Raw genomic sequence first — 17,513 nt, forward strand, 5'->3', positions numbered from 1 at the left:
AGGTGTGGTGGCAGGGGATTTAGCACAAACTAACTGACATAAAAGAGCAAAAAGTTGAAATCCAGCTCTGCCTAAAATTATGAATATCGATAACAAAAAAGTACCCAATGTTCTATCTTCTTCCCCAGCTTGCAGAGTATCTACACAAAAATAAACGTTCCTGTCTTGTAAACATGCATTATGTATTAATTGGGTAACAGGGACCTGACAGTACTTTCTATTCGTCTTTTAGTGTAAATGTTGTTTTACAGAGATTGCAAGCTAATAAAATTACATCTCTAGATATTTATATTTACTTTATTAAAAATATGTTGAATTATTTTAATCAATACATTACTGTATTAATGTGCAAGGTATTGTAATCCAAAAGCTGTTTGTACATTAATTGGTTGAGTTCCAGTGAGCTTAAAAAGGAATACATTACTTTGTTTTTAATGGCATTTGCCTAAGCATACGATACATTTATAATTTTGTGACTAGCAGTGTGATTATGGTAGGGCTTTTATTTGACCTTAGTGTTAATGATACTGTTCTGCTGTCCCCAGATTGCGAGGTACAAGGCTCCGTTCCATCAACTGAGGATACAATATGGAACAAACAAAGGCAAAAATTACACAGAAGAAGAAGACAGGTTTCTCATATGTATGCTGCATAAAATGGGCTTTGACAAGGAAAATGTGTATGAGGAATTACGTCAGTGTGTGCGGAATGCTCCCCAATTTCGATTTGATTGGTTTATCAAGTCAAGAACTGCCATGGTATGTACATGTTATTAGTCATGTGATTTTGTTTGTTGTACGTGTGATTTTTTGTTTTATATGTGCATTTTTATATGTGGTGTTAAGGTCATTTTTTACACAATTACAAATACTTTCAGGAGATGGCTGACAAATATACCAGACAAATAATTTACCTCTCCACCAAAATGAAAGGAAGTACTGATGGATGCTCATAAATGTTATGTGCTAATATGAAGCAAAACCAAAGGTTTTCTCCAAAACAAATGAAAATCAAGATATTAAAAAGATGCTATATCCCCCAAAAGCAACATAGAACAGAGTATTGGTGTATCTTAGCAGGGAATTCTAGGCCAGTAAATCCAAATCTAAAATATTAAACATTCCATGTACATTGATAAAAGCATAAGGCCCAAACAAAAGGCCCCAAACATCACGCATTATATAAAATAAAACACTATCAAACATTTTAGTAAGTCCCAATATATTTCGCGGATACAACCACTTCTTTAGAGGATTTTTGATAGTAGGATAACATATGCAAGTACAAATATCCAGAAAACAAATTGGTAACCAAATCCAGCTATGCCCAAAGATGTCCTAAAGCATAGGGTCTCTAGAGGGCTCTAGGTTACTGTCAACAGGACAGATGTTACGTCAAGTGACTAGCACTTTTAGATGAACATATTTCTCATATGGAGACAGACTCCAGCACAATGGTATCCAAACAATGCACTGCTGTCAATGTACAATAAATACATTTTTTTAACTGATTTACTTGCCAGTAATTCCCTGTAAGGTACACCAGTACTCTTTTCTGTTCTAATATGAAGCAATCAATTTATAGCTTTTAGATTTCTCTTGAGGCATGGGAGGAGAGAAGGGAAAATTGCATTTGTAGGCATAGACAAAACTAATTTAATCATTTGTTAACAATAATTAGCTGGCCCACTCAAAACTGATGCAGTGGACTTGATGGGCTGGAATGTACTCCCTACCTACTCAGGTAGTTAGTTCTATGCCCTGGTGTTCTCAAAAGTGGTCTTCACCCCAGGTAGCCTCTTTCTATTACTCTGATTTTTTGTATCTGTGATAACATGATGGATATAGAAAGCTGCTGTTTAAAAGAGGTTATACTGTGTCTGCACTGGCTTATTTTAGGGTGTTTGGGTTTCTTTAAAGTGCACCTCACCATAACCTGCCTTGGTATATTTTCTAGTTTCTGTAGAGCCCTGTTTCATAGAAGTGTTGACTTCCATACATTTTACACGTGATTGCCAACAAACTTAAAACATTTTTATGCAGTTTGAAATTAACATTTCTGTTCTATAGGATTGCATTTGTGTTGTGTTGTGTTGCCCAGGGGCAACTTTCAAGGCATCACCTGTTATCCTAAAATCAGAAATAAAACCCTCATTTTTGGGAATTTATGAATCATACAGATGTTTTTTGTTTTAGGAAGGCTTTATAGTTCTATTGTGTTCAGTGGAACACTAATTGGTGCCTTTAAACTCCATAAATGTCTGATATACATTTTTGCTTCTTTTGCTGCATACCCCATCATATAAAATTACTAATTTAATTCCTGGTAGTGGTCACAGCAAGTGGCTTGACCTATGAACATAAATTTTACCTCTGAACAAATGTTCTTTAACTATCCTGACCTTAAAAGTACCTTTCTTTTTTAATAATGCTAAATGTACATTTTGTTTTGCTCCTTTTTGCATTTAAAAAATATTTATTTGTGAAGATTATATTTTAGGTTTTGTCAAATAAGTAGAATGATATGAACACTGTCTATTTTTATTCTAGTTATACCTCCTCTAATGGTATGTCAGAAATACCAATTTTCATAGAACTGCGTCAAAATGCAGTTTTTCTCCACAACTGATTTTGCCCCTGACTGGGAGCATCTGCAGGGAAAGGGTTAGTGCTTAGAAGAAAGCACCAAACCATATAGCAAATTCATCTCGCATTTCATAGGAAAATATCAAAGTACTATCTAGAGCTGAAGATGGAAAAAGCATCAGTTAACTGAATTAATCTTGTAGGCTAATAACGTTACATGCACAGCTTGTCCGTCTCTTACCCTGAGAGCGCATCTGCTTATTGTATGGCCCATGGGTAGTGCATGTCTCACAGTATTCTGGAAATGGAAAAAAAGGTTGAAGGTTATTTTAAACCACCAGGGTTTCAGTATTACTGGCTCAAATCAACATTCTGTTTTTTATTGTTAAATGAATTTTAGTAACCCGCATTTATCTCCAGGCTAATTCTTCACCGTTTCTGAAGTAGGTTAATATTTTCAGCTGGAACAAAAAAAGATGAGCGTTTAGGCATCATGTTATGATGCAGTTTCACATATTTTTTAGTCTAATCCACATATTCATGACCTATTTTCAGTATAATAATAAAATTAAACATATAACCAGTCTGGAAGTGTATACATAGATTGTGCCTTGAATTCTAATATTGGTATATATTAATTCATAATTCTGCTGCAGTGTATATTTACCTCGGATGCCACTAGATGTCACTTTATACTTACATATTTGTAGCGTTTTCTTCTTTCCAAAAGGACTTTTTTCCTTTATTCATTGCCAATGGCTTTTACTCTCACATATGCCATAAAAAATTGTATTGTTTATGGAGGATAAGAAAGAAAAATTTTAACTTTCAAATCAAATGATTTGGGGCTTATATACAAATACAAGTGCAAACGAAACTGGGGCAAAATGTTGCACTTGCCCAAAGCATCCAATTTATTTATTTGTCTTTGCCACCCTGGACATGAGGTAACAGTTGAAAATGGTCAGATGGGGAAACAATCTCCTGTCTATAGATTTGCTGAATGGTTGCTCCTAGAAGTTCAAGTGGGCGCATAAGACATATTTTCTCATTGCTATTGTTCATGCTACTGGTAAGCTGGCTCATGCCCATCCCCATGGACACTAAAATGACAAAAATTTTGAGGGCTCTGCAGTGCTTGCACAAAGGCTTGCCTGGAGGATGTTCAGATTGTGTCTATACCATCAACTGTCCATTGAAGTTTGTCGGCAGCTAAAAATGTAATTGCTTGTTCTGTGGTTAACAGTTTATTTGAACCAATCTTTGGTTATCAATGCCAATGATAATTTTTTTTTAACATTTTACATGTTCGTCTCTAGAAACCTTTATGTTTACCTACAGTGTGGTCTGCCCTTTCTGCAGCACAGCAGCAGTTTGTTGTGCACCCAAGAGCAGCCAGTGGCACAGTTTTCCAACATCTGTATGAAAGGCCTTAGGTTTTCAGTTGAAAACTTTGGTTGTTAGCCGCTACCAGGCCCCCCCCATGAAAGCAAATCATTACCCTTCTTTAGCCAAGACAAAATATGAATATTGTACTATGCACGATTGTATTACCAAACATAAAATAAAATATTGCTGTTTTGTATATAAGAATGTGACTCATGTGGACTATTGGCCCATATTGGTGTTTCTCTTGTAGTCCTTTATTGTTTAGATTTTATGAGTGTACTATAACAACTGTATCACATGCTCATGTATATGTGTTACTTGTATTCATATAAAAATACATAAAAACATTCATGTACATAAATTATATATGGGTTTGTACAACAAGCCATAAAAATATTTGATAACAGTGGTGAGTCTTAGTGAAAATGTTTTTTATTATATCTTTAAGAAGACAACATAGTACTAGTGACCACTGAAACTGGGAGAAAGCAAAAACAGGCTCTTTTATTGAGCAACAAAACCTGAAAGAGATTCTAAGCCTTCACTTTTAAAAACAATTAAAAGTTTTGAATGAATTTAGGCTATCCACAGGTTGCTATAAGTGCACTTTGGACATTTTGGATGTTTCCATGTTGGTCTAGTTATCTCAGTTATCACAGAACTAGTTTTTTGTGACCTACTTCAATATACTTTTTGAAGACTTTACGTTTAACAGATGCAATGCCATGCAATGCAATGCAATCCCTTTAAACAGTGGTTGTTTTCTCACCAAGTTTAAACGCAGATATCAGTTCCCAACCTGCTCTTGAATGCCTTTTCTTTTTTTTTTTCTTGCTACTATCAGCATTGTGGGTCAGTTTGGTCACCTCTTTTTGTAGTTAAGTGGATGCATTCAACTCACCTATAGCAGAACTAAACTGCTCTGCACTGGGTGGGCCTTTGCAATAGTGTAAATACTTTTTGTAATAATTATCGTTACAAGCGACTAAGGGTTATGCACAATTATGCATGATTATTTTGAACGATCGTATTGTGCACCATTCTGTACATGTTGTAACAATACGATCGTTCAAATATAATCCACCAGTAGTGTACACACGCTAGATATGAACGTTTGAACGATGCAGGAAGTGACATGTAAAGGAGAAAGTGTATTGCAGAAACATCCACAATCACTGAACGACTGTACACACAACATATAGTGAACGATCATTGCTCAATTAGATCCGCCAGGACGGTCGTTCGTTTACAGCGACAATTCTCGCTGGTGTCGTCGGTCTGTTGTTCTGTCTTTTTTTTTGTTAACGATTATCGGACGAACGGTCGTTATTCATTTGTTTCGAACGATAATTGTTGTATGTACGTGGCTTTAGGTAATCTGCCTTTCTCCAACATTGCACAGCAGATGCGCAGGCTGTCCTTCTTTCTATCCCCATCAACCACCATGTTCGCTGCTGGTACTAAAAGGTACTCAGACATCCTCTTTGGTCATAGGGTTGCCACTGATAATGTTATTCCTGCTTATAGCCAAATAAATCACATTGTTTCAAGTATTTGGCCCTTTGAATGAACAGGGAGTGTATACAGAGAAAAAAAAATGATTTGTTTTGTGAAGCACCTGGTTGCTATAACAGCTTTGTATCCAGCTACAATAAATTATAACACTGGTCAACAAATATTTTCTTGCCAAACAGATTAAAGTAATTTAGGTTATGTTTGATGCACAGATTCCAAATATGGTATTGGTTTTGCTAGATTGGCTCTAGTTTTTTAAATAATGACCTCAATAATAACCTACAATAACCTATAATATGCCTACGTATACAAAATTTAATTTTTGAAATACCTAATGTAAATATATTCTATATTCAGTAAATTTACATAATTAATCTTTGATCCAATCAAACTTCTAGTGTCACTTCTCTTGTCCCATAAACAGTTATTTTAATTTCCAGTCTCAGACAGTTCTTTTCTTTTAGCCTGGATGCTAAAAATTCAGATGCTTGTTTTGATAGACTTAGGTCACGTATTAAATCATTGAGCTTTTCTTGGGAGAACTGCTGGTTTGATGAAACACTTCCTTCATATTCACTTCCCCTGCTAACTCCTGGATTATACTCCAAACCCTGTATATCTTCCATGTCGGATACAGGAATATCAGGGAGTGTACTGAACACTGGTATGGGAACATCAGCACCATGCAGCACAGGTCGTCTTGCTGATTCCAAATCAGGGCACTCCCATTTGTTTTTCTTGTAACGATTGAAACCTTTTACATTCACAGCACAAAAATAACAATCCTTATGATGATTTTTTGTCTCTCTCTATACCATAGGTACACCAAATTTCAAACTTTTCAGTTTTCCATTTTTTCTACTGACATTGACACTCTACGCAAGTTTTGCATATCATATGGGGAGCACAGTACTTATCTTGGTTTCCCAGTTTATTACCAAAATATGCAAGATTTGTATCACAAATTCACAGATATGATTCACAAATTCTGTAATGTTTCTTTATGCTGATAATATTTACCACAAATGCAGCAAAATACATTAGGGTCATTTAAACAATTTCTTCTAGAAGAACTCATATTTCTGTAAAAAAAAGAAAATGTATGAATAAAAAGAAGGCAAATGAAAGTTTCATGAAAATAATGCTACATTTAATATATAAAATGCAAAACATCAGTGTAAATAAAGATTGATAATAATATGCTGTTTTAACATTTGTTGTTGCTAAAATCGTCTATTTCGATTCCTGTATCACAAGAACTAGAGCCAATTGATTTTGGATTCAGCAGACCATAAATACACTAAATATATTGAAAAATTCCTGGCAAGTAAAAATTTTTTTTGTGTTGAGCTGTGTAATCATTGTGAACCTTGGTGACTTGCTATAACATGTGGCAGTGTTGCTACATGAAGAAGGCTGATCAATACCGACCAGATAATACAATTCATGCAACTTATTATTTAGGAAATATGATAACCCTTTGTGTGGCTTGGTGATGTTCATAATAAGGCTCTGTATAAATTTTGACAGATGAATGTGTTAGATACCCCGACATATCCTTTCAACAGCCACAGTACTTTTCCCTATAGCAACTGTGTAATAAGCAAATGGAGATAAATTTACCAGATTCTAGACATATATTACTAGCTATGTATCTTACCTGGCTGAACATTTATTTTTAGAAAGTAAATCTATTATCAGAAAGGTTATGGCACAGGCATCATATAGTGCACACTGGTCCTCCTTTAATCGTGTTATGGTTTTGCAGAATGTGATGATTGTGCCATCTTTCACTTCTTGCATATGCTTCTGGCATGGCTGTTCTATACAGGACTTTGGTTGACAGAACATGTAATGGTTTATGGTCATTTTAATGGATCAGAAGTCATTCACCACATTCTAGGTCCCAATACATTTTGTGTTTATTGCTGCTATCATTCAATATGTTGAAAGCAGTATTACATAATATGCAGGAGTACTGACTGCTGCCGCTAATGTGTTGAAGACCATTGCAATGAAACCACTGTGATTAAACTAGTAGATAGTGCTACATTTGTCAGCTTTTGACTAACAGCATACCAAATAATATATTATAGCATAATATACACTGCCTTATTAGCTCAGTTTCTCTCTGTGCTGGTTTAGAATCACTGTCAACAGCAGCGTTGCTAAATATGAACATGAGTTTTTATTGCATTGTTTAACCTAAAGTAATTTTTAATGTAGCTTTATGCATTTTGCATGATTGTCCAAAGTTATGTTGTTTTATAAAATGTAGAAATGTAGAGATTAACTATTTAAGTAAGCAAACTGTCTGTTTACTGTTACTTTTCCTGTCATCCTAAAGTGTACCTGAATTTAAAAAAATTAAGTAAAGTCTCATTTTGAAAAATAGCAGATGCATAGGTTTTTATTGCAAAAAGGGACAGATGAAGTCTCTTCTGCAATAACTGTTCATACCTGCTTGCTTACTCTGGCTTACTCTGCACATGCTGGCAATGACTGCCTGCGCAATAATTTAGCCCTTACCGCCAATCAAGATGGCCAAAGATCAAGATATGGAAGGAAATATGAGAAAAGATGGAGCTGCATGTGTCCAAATGGCAACAGGTGAGTATCAATAGGGTTAGTTCTGCGTTAAGACTTTTAATGTTGTGGAACACATATAGAAACGTAAATTGTATTTAAAGTATTACCCTTTAATCAATTATTCATTGATTTCATGAATCGCTGAAAGCTTCCAGGTATGTGAGGGTGTTTAGAAACTTCTGTGCTCCACAGCTATATATCCATAGTATGATATCAATAAAGGGAATGTTCCTCTGATGGCTAGTCTTAAAGATTGCTTACTCATTTGCAGTATGTGTATAAAGAAAATGTTTTTTTTTATTTTTTTATTTTATTTAGTATTTGATTAGATAGGCAGGGTCTAGTATTAGCTATGTTAGCTTTTTATTGTTTTCTGTATCCCCAATAGGTAAATTCATGGTCTCTGATTGTTTTGGTGACTACTGTCAGCTAGGCAAACTGTAATGGAAATTTCGAATTTTACAGTTTTGGCATAATATGCAATGGAACAAATGTTCAGGAGATAGTTAGGAAAGATTTTAACCCTAGCCTTTTCTATGGAAACAAAATATTTTTTGGCTTTATGTACAGGGCATTTATTTAAATGATTTGGCTGACTCATTGACTCTTCAATGCTGGAGAGGATACACTTCTTGTTAGTGAACCTGGGTGATCTAGCAAACCTGGAATGGATTTCTTTAAGTAATTTGCTATTTGTTAGCCAATTTTTTTTGATCATGAACAATATCCATTCCAGATTTTTTGGATCACCCAGGTTCACTGATGAAAGTGTATCCTCTCCAGCCATGGAGAGCTTTAATATTGTAGACCCATTATAACTACTTTAATAAAAGAGTAGCATGTAGTAAGGTAAAGGTCAGCTATGTTCACTACTGTCAGCCTGTCACATGCAAGAACAATTTGTCTTTTTATTTTTCCTTCCATGTGTTTTACTTTGAACATTCATTCAGATAGGGGGATTGGTACCTGGCCAAAGATTGTTTTTTGTTACCAGGGGCCAAACACTTCGTAAGATATCTTTTTTTTCTAGCTTTCAATTTTAAGGCATCTTTAGATTTTATGGCTGCAATCACCTATGCCTTAAGCTACACGCACCCTCCAATTGTTGTGGTCATTCCTGTCAGTCATGTAGTGAGTGATTGGGCAGGACATGTCACTAAATGCCAATGGTGGACAGTCACCAGATTTCCAATTTATGTCACCAGAGACAATCATGAACGTGAGCAATAAAGATCTAGTGCCTGTATGTGTCTTGGGAGCTTAGACGTATAGAAGTTTATTCCTCATTTTTCTGCAGAAAGCTGACAGGGTTACCTAACACAACCTTAAATAATCATCTCCTAAAATTCCTCTTCCTATTACTTACATGCATAGCACATCGCAGACAAAAGCTACTAAATTATATATGTTGTAGTGAAACGTTCCCTGTTTTTACCCTGGAAAAAAAGTATTAACAGATTAAATGATAGGAAAGGAAATGAAGCTGAAAGGTAAAAACCAAAATGTAAAAGTAAAACAATCATTTTAATTCAGAACTATTTTAGCTGAAAGTAAGAACTCATCAGCATTGTGGAGTCCTGAGAGATTCCCAGTGGTACACATGATAGACTTGCTCTGAGCACGATGCACAGAGGCAAGCCTTCAGTGTCACAGAGTTGTTGGCTCACAGTGTGCAATCCCTCAACTGAGTTTCCGGAAAAGTGGTGGAGTTTACCGGCTCACATTCCTCTGAGCCTGAAAGGCTTGACGTCCCGCTGACCAAATCCAGACGTAATAATATATGAGCCTCTGTGACGTTTTACATGTTTGGGATTTATTGTAAAAAAATTTTAACTCTGCATTTAAACTTTTTTTTTTACTACACTTTTAAAAAAAATAACATTTTTTATTTTGAAAACACGAATGATTCCATTTATTAAATTGTATCTATACCCAAACTTTAGAAAAAGTGGGGAAATCATTGACTGCTTATCGTGGCTTTGATGGAGAGATTTCTTTACTATTGTTCTGGTAAAAAAATTTCCCCAGGACAGAAAATGTACGAATAGGTACACTTTATAAGGGTCTCATGAAAATCCATTAATGTATAATTTAGTTCCTTTCTAGTAATATAATTATATGTACATACCTACATGACTGACTGTAGTTTTAAATTTCTTTACTATTTTTGATAGGAGCTACAGAGGCGCTGCAATACGCTCATATCACTGATAGAAAAAGAAAACTTGGAGATAGAAGAGAAAGAAAAAGCAGAAAAAAAGAAGAAAACGGCAAAGACATCGGTAATATTTGCTATTTTGTGCAAATAAAATAGGCTGTAGTTATAGGTTTACCTCCACACTTAAGATTGAGTTCTGTTTAAGTTACTTCAGTTTTAAGCATGAGAAATTGAAGGCACATCTAAACAGGAAAACAGAGATAAATAGACATGAAAAGCATGAAGACTTACCATTTACTTTACAATGGGGGAAAGATTTTCACTGATTTTACTATCTTTCATTGTTAATTAGCACTAAAAAAGTAATTCTCACTTCTGCTGCTTGGGGCCCAATAACAGAAAAAATGTCACCCCCACACCCTACAGGTGTGATAATTATTAGCATATTATGAAAGAGAACTAGAAGACATGGTTGTATGTGTTTGAAACTTTACAAAATAGATGTTGGACCTTTCAACATCCCAGAACACATGGTAAACATTCACTTATTTAATGCAATACCCAGGTTTTTTTTCAGTCAGTAATCCTAATGATTTGATAGAAAGGTAATGTTACAAATGACTTACAATGTTACAAATGTTACTTGTTTTTATTATATAACCAACATGTTAAGCTTTCTTAGGCTTAGTCTACACGGACATTTTCCCCAGTGTTTAACCTGAGGCTTTAAAAGCCCATGTTTGAAATTCCTATACATTCCAATGGGCTAATGTACATCGGAACATTTTCTTGAGGCACATTTTTAAGAGTTATAGATAAGTTTCTTGCAACATTTTACAAATAAAACACAGAAAACATTTTACAAATAAAAAACGCTCCTATTAAATTCAATGGAGGCTTTTTAAAGCGTTTTTAAGCTTTTTTAATTAAAGCTTCCATTGAAAACAATGGGAGCTTTTTTAACCTTCCTATACTTAGCTTACTGTTATAATCCATGATTTTAACTGGTCGGTTTTGACCCGTTCTAAATCAGCCATAAAATACCTTCAAAACAATTATTTTTTCATCCAATTTGTTTCTTACCTATTGTTACCTTGTTAGGCTTCCTTATCAGTAAAAATATTGGTTTTATTATTTTTGGTGTGACCCCCTTGGCCTTTCTTTAATAGCATACCTCTCGTTTTATATTAAAAAAATAGTAAAATGAACCTCAAGAGAATTATATAAGTAAATAAAAGGTTGTTATGTTACCAGACTATTAATGATAATAATTTTTTTATTTATTTTTATGTTAATGCTTTTACCTATACTAACATCTATGGTGTCACGGGTCAATTTTGACCCATATATATTTACTTCAACAAAAGACATAAAAAAGTTTTTTTTCTTTCAAAAATAGAAAAGCAGAACAAGTAATAATACAAAATGTAGATTTGCAGAGTTAAACAAACAAAAAACAATCAAGCAAATCAAACTAATAGACATTCTTTGTGCAAGAACATGCATGTCTGTGTGTGTTTGGATGCACGTGTGGCAAAAAGTGAAACTTTTATTGTGCTCTTTGCATAAATATTTTTTGCAGTGGAAGCATGTGCTTGTCTTCCTGTCCTTATTGCTAGGGCAGACCTGACACCTCTTTCCTTTAGAATTAGGTGGATTCAGTGGAGTTATGGCTGTGCTGGTTGATGCTGAGGCAGGCCTGGCAGAGGATGCTGGTGCTGATGCTCTTTGTGTTGTTGATGACGTGGACGGAGTGCTTGGCGAGATCCGCAGCTGTCTGACAAAGGCTGCAGCGACTGGGTCTTGGGGGAACCCATTTTCTCTGTTAAATGTGTGCCTTGATAAGGGAATTTCCTAGCTCCTCAAGAAACATTCTCTGCATGTTTTTGTTTTTGGTTGAGTTCCACCATAGGTGGATGTGGGTCCACAACACAAACGCATTGTACGCAGACACATCTAAGTAGTTATAAAACACAAACATTGGCCATCTCCTGGTCATTCACTGACAAATGTAGGTGGCAGTCAGCTTGTCCAGGTTGTCCACTCCTCCTTTGTTTTTATTGTAATCCACGATAAGTATGGGCTGTTTGTCAGTTCTTGATGACACAGCTGCATCTTTGTGAAAAGTGGACATAAGTATCACACTCCGGTTTCTTTATGGACAATATGAAACAACAGTGGTGGTGTCTGTAAAGGCAAATTTTGAAGAAAGTGGAGCCTGGCCCTTCACGTGCACAATTTCGGTTGCAAGCTCAGGTTTATTTTTTCTCATTGTGTCTACCATGGTAAGTTTCCTCCTGAGAAGTTCTTGTCCAAGGTCATAGTTGGTAAAAAAAATTGTCACACGTGATATTGTGACCCGGCAGTCCAGTAGTCATATCGAGGACCACACGTTTTCCTTATTTTTTCTCTGTGATGCCACTTGCAGGTTTGCATGTGTAAATCTGTAGATTCCATGCATAGCTTGTTTTGGTATCACAGGCTGCCCAGATTCTTATTCTGTATTTGCCTGGCTTACTGGGCATGTATTGCTGGAAGGGGCATATTCCACGGAAAGGGACAAAACGTGTCGAAACTGACCCTAAACAACACAAAGGTCATAATTTTTAGTCAGCATTTTATAATTTAGTGAAAATGATTATTTTTGTTTTGTTTTGTTTACTTCGAAGATCCTAACGAAGTAAAAAAACCTTGATGCAATAAACAAATTTATGTGGTCTTATATGACCTCAAGTATATAGGAAAGTTAAGTTTTTTTTAGCAGGACTTTGGAATCTGGAAGCCCCCTTTAATAAGGAGACTTCCAGATCTTCACCACCCCACCCTGGGGAATGAGTACAGGGGTACATAAAACCCCTTACTCATGCCCTGAAAGGATTACAAATATGTGTAAAAAAATAAGAGGAGGCTGTAATGTTAAAATAATTTAATAAATGTGTGTGTTTTTAACTTTTAAACTTTTTTTTTACAGGTTATCCCAAAATGAAAGGATGATTCCCATGGCTGAATTCATGATATGAGCAGAGCCATGGGACTTTTGACAGTATGGCACCCCAGGCACTAGAGGACAAATGAGGACAATTCTCCCCTTTTACCTCTAGTGCTCTGTGATTGAGCCGTCATTAGGGTTTCCCTTTTCTCAGCCATTCAGCACTAGACTTGAATGGGGAGACTTGAATGGAGCTGTGCCATGTTTTCTTGGATGCAAACCACAGCTCCGCCTTGGCTGCAGGAGCATTTAGGAAAGCAAAGCTATCAGCAGAGCAGAGCTCCGTAATTGGCTGATAAAAGGAAAATCCTGATGACGCTTCAGCTATCATCAGGGTTTCCCTTTTCTCAGCCAATCACGGAGCACTAGAGGTGCCTGGGGATCCCACACTGTCAGAAGTCCGACGGCTGTGCTCATATCATGAATACAGCTGTGGGAATCATCCTTTCATTGTGGGATAACCTGTAAAAAAACAGTTACACAAAACAGACACATTTAATAAATTACTTTAACATTAAAAGCTGGTCTTCATTTGTACACGTTTTTAACCCCTTCAGGGAATCAGTAAGGGTTTTTATGTACCCCTGTACTGAAAGGGTTAAAATTAAAACTTTTTTAAACGCCTATGTAAAATTGCGGTAAAACGCGTCATAGGCTTTTATGAGGGTTTTTTTAGTGTTTTAAACACAAGCTTTAAAACGCTTGTAAAAGTGCATAAAAACGCATATAAACGTGGTAGGAATGTTTACATGCGTTTTTAAAACCATCAGCCTTAAGCAGATAGTGCAAAGTCATGTTTTCTAAAATACAGTGCTGCAGATATGGCAACTTCTTGCAAAAATACAGTAAACAGGCTAGAGAAACAAATGTAAAATACCAGTCATTTGATACAAAAGAAATCTACTGCAAATAAATACAGCTTTAAAACTGAACCCTTTAGAGGAGATATATCATACATGCATTGCTATGGCAGGGTATTAGAGGTACTAAAAAGGTTGATGGACAGTCAATTGCTTGGCCTAACACACTGCTTTCTGTCTTCTGGGTGTACATTTTGGGAGGTCAGGCATTTGACCTGTAGAACTCAGACTTCAGGTGGCCTCTGACTGCTGACATTCTTAAAAAGTGTCAGACAAAAGCTCCACAACATGGCCTACATTTTTTGAGTCCGCTGTAAAATGCAGGCTTCTCTGGGAACTATCTCTCTGTTATAAATGGAGATAAAAGGTTGAAGCTATAAAAGTAAACTTGCACTGTCATTGCCAGTTAGGTCCCATTACGAATTCTTAAATTTCTGGCAGAGAAAAGCACTCAGATTTTCTGATACAAATTTGTAAATTATTAATTTATCAGGTAGGAAATACAAAGAAAAGAAATATGGGGGCATTTTTGGACTCTGCGTGTTAACATTACATGAGATAATGTGTTTACCATTAATTAAGTGCTGTCAGATTTTGTAAACTAAACAGTTATCATAATGCTGTCAAAAAATATATTTTGTGACTATGTTTTATGTTTTTCTTCTAGTCTGGTAAAAGAAAAGTGGATGCCGCTGCAGACAGCTTCAAAAAGGATGCAAAGAAAGTGAAATCTTAATCCTATAAAGTTCTTTGAGTTCTTGGTGCAACACCGCTGTTAGTGTGCATTTGTCAGATATTGGGCCTCATTTATTAGGGAACATGTAGATGGATGTTATTGTAAAACTATGTCTTGGGAACATTAATAACACTGTTTAAATGCACACATTTTAACACAAAATGCTGTAAAGTAAAGACTTCATTTGCTTGTAGTGCAAAAAGATCTGTATAGGAGCTTGCATCAAGTGAACTGCAAAGCAAATCAAATGCAATCTCAGATAGATCTTCTTCCTTGCTCTAATAATGTACCATTATAAACTCGAGTATAAATAGGAGTATGAACTAAGATTTTTTTTTTCCCTTTAAATTCCAGAAAAAGAATTTCAATTTGTACTCTGGTCACCACAGTGGATGGCACTGTGCCTAAAAAAACTCCTGCTGACACAGACAAGATATGATTACACAGCATCATCTATTGGTGACCAATACAAGACACAGGAGAATATTTAAAGCAAGTGACCCTACCATAATTTTAAATATGTTAACCTGTAAAAACCCTAGGTAACCCTGGGTTTATACTCAAGTCTTAGCAGTTTCCTATATTCAGGATATTTTGTAACAGGTTATATTTGAATATATACAGTAAATGGGAATCTACCAACTTGCATTAACAGTGGAACACTGGGCATATATGAAAGACATATTATTGCAGCCATGTAAACATTAAGCAGTAAAAAGAGCCAATCAGTGAATGTACTGACAAGTAGCATGCTGACAGGTTGTGCTTATCAGTTTTACAGACCAGTCACAGGGTGGGGCAGGACCAGGACAATGTTCTGAATGATGCTATCAATCAGAAAAAAAGTTCTGTGACGTAAATCCCTGGATGGAATAAAGACATTTTGGAAAAACTAGTTGGTGTAAAAACACATCATCAAATACAGAAAATGAATGTCTGTATAAGCCTTAAAAGTGTTTTGAATGAAATTTTTTTGTGTTGACTACAACCAGCAGTTACATTCAGGCTTTCAGATGCCTGCGGTCATTTGGAAGTTGAATGCTTGAGTTTGATTTATAGCCGAAGGCAGAACAATAAACTTTCCCCCAGATGTATAAAGTAGAGGTACAGCACTCTTTACCAGCCATGACAAAAATGGGAATATGGTAGGCTTACTGAGAAAAGGACAGGCCCAAGACCCATTTTATTTATGTTTGGGACTTCTGTACATTTTTAAATGAGGCCCAGTAATTAAGTCAAAGTTGTGCTTTATTGCAAAAAAAAGTCAAATATGGCAAAATGTGTATATTTTGAATGCCTTTCCTGAAGTACATGGCATAATATATTTTCTGTCCCCTTCCCAGTATTTGCATTTAATGTATTTTGTGGATTTCACATATTTCATAACACAACTGTCCTGGGTTTATGCAAGTGCAGAAGGTTTTAGCTTTTATATGTTTTATATACTGTATGCAGCTGCTTTGAAATAAAAAAAGTTAGATTTTTTCCCAGTGTTTCCTTTAACTTGTGTTTAATGCAAATAAAGAATATGTATGTAGTTAGATTGTGACAGCAGCTTATCACATTATACAGTTTTGTCAAACACCTATAAACACAATGAGACTCCTATGTCATAACTAGTGCAAGGAAAGGTTAAGACACTGCTTTTCTTTTTCTGTTAAACCAAAAACCTTTACACCTCCCTAAATGTTTCAATATTTCACATTAAAACTCAGTTAAAACCAACATGTGAGGAGACATTTTTCACTTTTGGCTGTATACACTTTACATAAAATGTACGGTTTGCACTGTAAACTGAAAAGTGACAGAGGGATCTGTATATCATGGAGTTCTAAACCTATGGTATTGGTATTCTTTTGCATCAAATGCAGCATTCACACAGCATATAAAGCTGAACTCCAAAGAAACCGCTAAATACATAAACGAGAGCTGTTTTACTTATTTTTGCAGTGGCCGGGTTTGGTGCGTCCCAACGCCAGGGCTGGGTCCCCTGGACACGGTCGAGGTGTCACCACGTGTTGCTCTCCGGAAGGGATGGTAAGGCATGGTGCATGCCAATGGGAAATAAGGCCAGAGAAACTGCAGTAAACCAGGGTGCTCTTTTACTGGAGGAATTCAGGTACAAAACAATACAGGCAAGGCATTAGGCTGGCTTCTCTAGTCTCTTTCCTGGCAGAAGAAGGGTTTGATGCTGAGGAAGGGGCTGACCTAGCTGCCCCTCTCTCTCTCTTCAGAAGGCTGGTACCCTGGTCCAAGGCTGGTGATCCAGGGTCTGTGGTAGCATATAGCCGTCTCAGCGTCTTCTGGTCACTCAGTAGTCTGGTAGAGGCTCCTCTTCCAAGCACTGGTCCCTAACTGCAACAACACTAGAGGGGTCTGACTGCTTTCCTTATATACAGTTTTTGCTAGACTAGAACCTTCTAGAGGGTGGAGTGGAGAAGCTCAGCACAAACAGATACATTGTTTCAGCTCCTGTCTGGTATAGACTTACATTAGAACTTCAATGATACCCAATGGCAATGACACAGGTTTTCGAGACAAAAACAAGTTTCCGGACATAACAGAGCTACAACCAGACATTTAAAAGGTCAGGCTGTCTGCTTTTTGGTGGTAAACAAGTGTGAATTGATCCTTTTAAAACATGGTGGTAAACAACGGCTGTTTTTTTCCCTCCAAAACATAGTCCTCTTCT

The 17,513-nt window shown here is 36.1% G+C and overlaps 1 protein-coding gene across 2 annotated transcripts in view; it reads left to right on the forward strand.

The window, feature by feature from the left end:
* The window catches only part of SMARCA1 (SNF2 related chromatin remodeling ATPase 1), a 79,087-nt gene extending 62,781 nt beyond the window's left edge, over window positions 1–16,306 (forward strand). For both annotated transcript variants that reach the window (XM_072430773.1, XM_072430772.1), the window contains exons 22-24: window positions 546–758; window positions 10,253–10,360; window positions 14,753–16,306. In XM_072430773.1, coding sequence (XP_072286874.1) covers window positions 546–758; window positions 10,253–10,360; window positions 14,753–14,821 — 390 coding nt within the window. In that variant the 3' untranslated portion in view covers window positions 14,822–16,306. The remainder of the gene's footprint in view (window positions 1–545; window positions 759–10,252; window positions 10,361–14,752) is intronic.
* Window positions 16,307–17,513: the final 1,207 nt, after the last annotated feature.

This window comes from Pyxicephalus adspersus, chromosome Z (assembly GCF_032062135.1).
Source record: "Pyxicephalus adspersus chromosome Z, UCB_Pads_2.0, whole genome shotgun sequence".
NCBI lineage: Eukaryota > Metazoa > Chordata > Amphibia > Anura > Pyxicephalidae > Pyxicephalus > Pyxicephalus adspersus.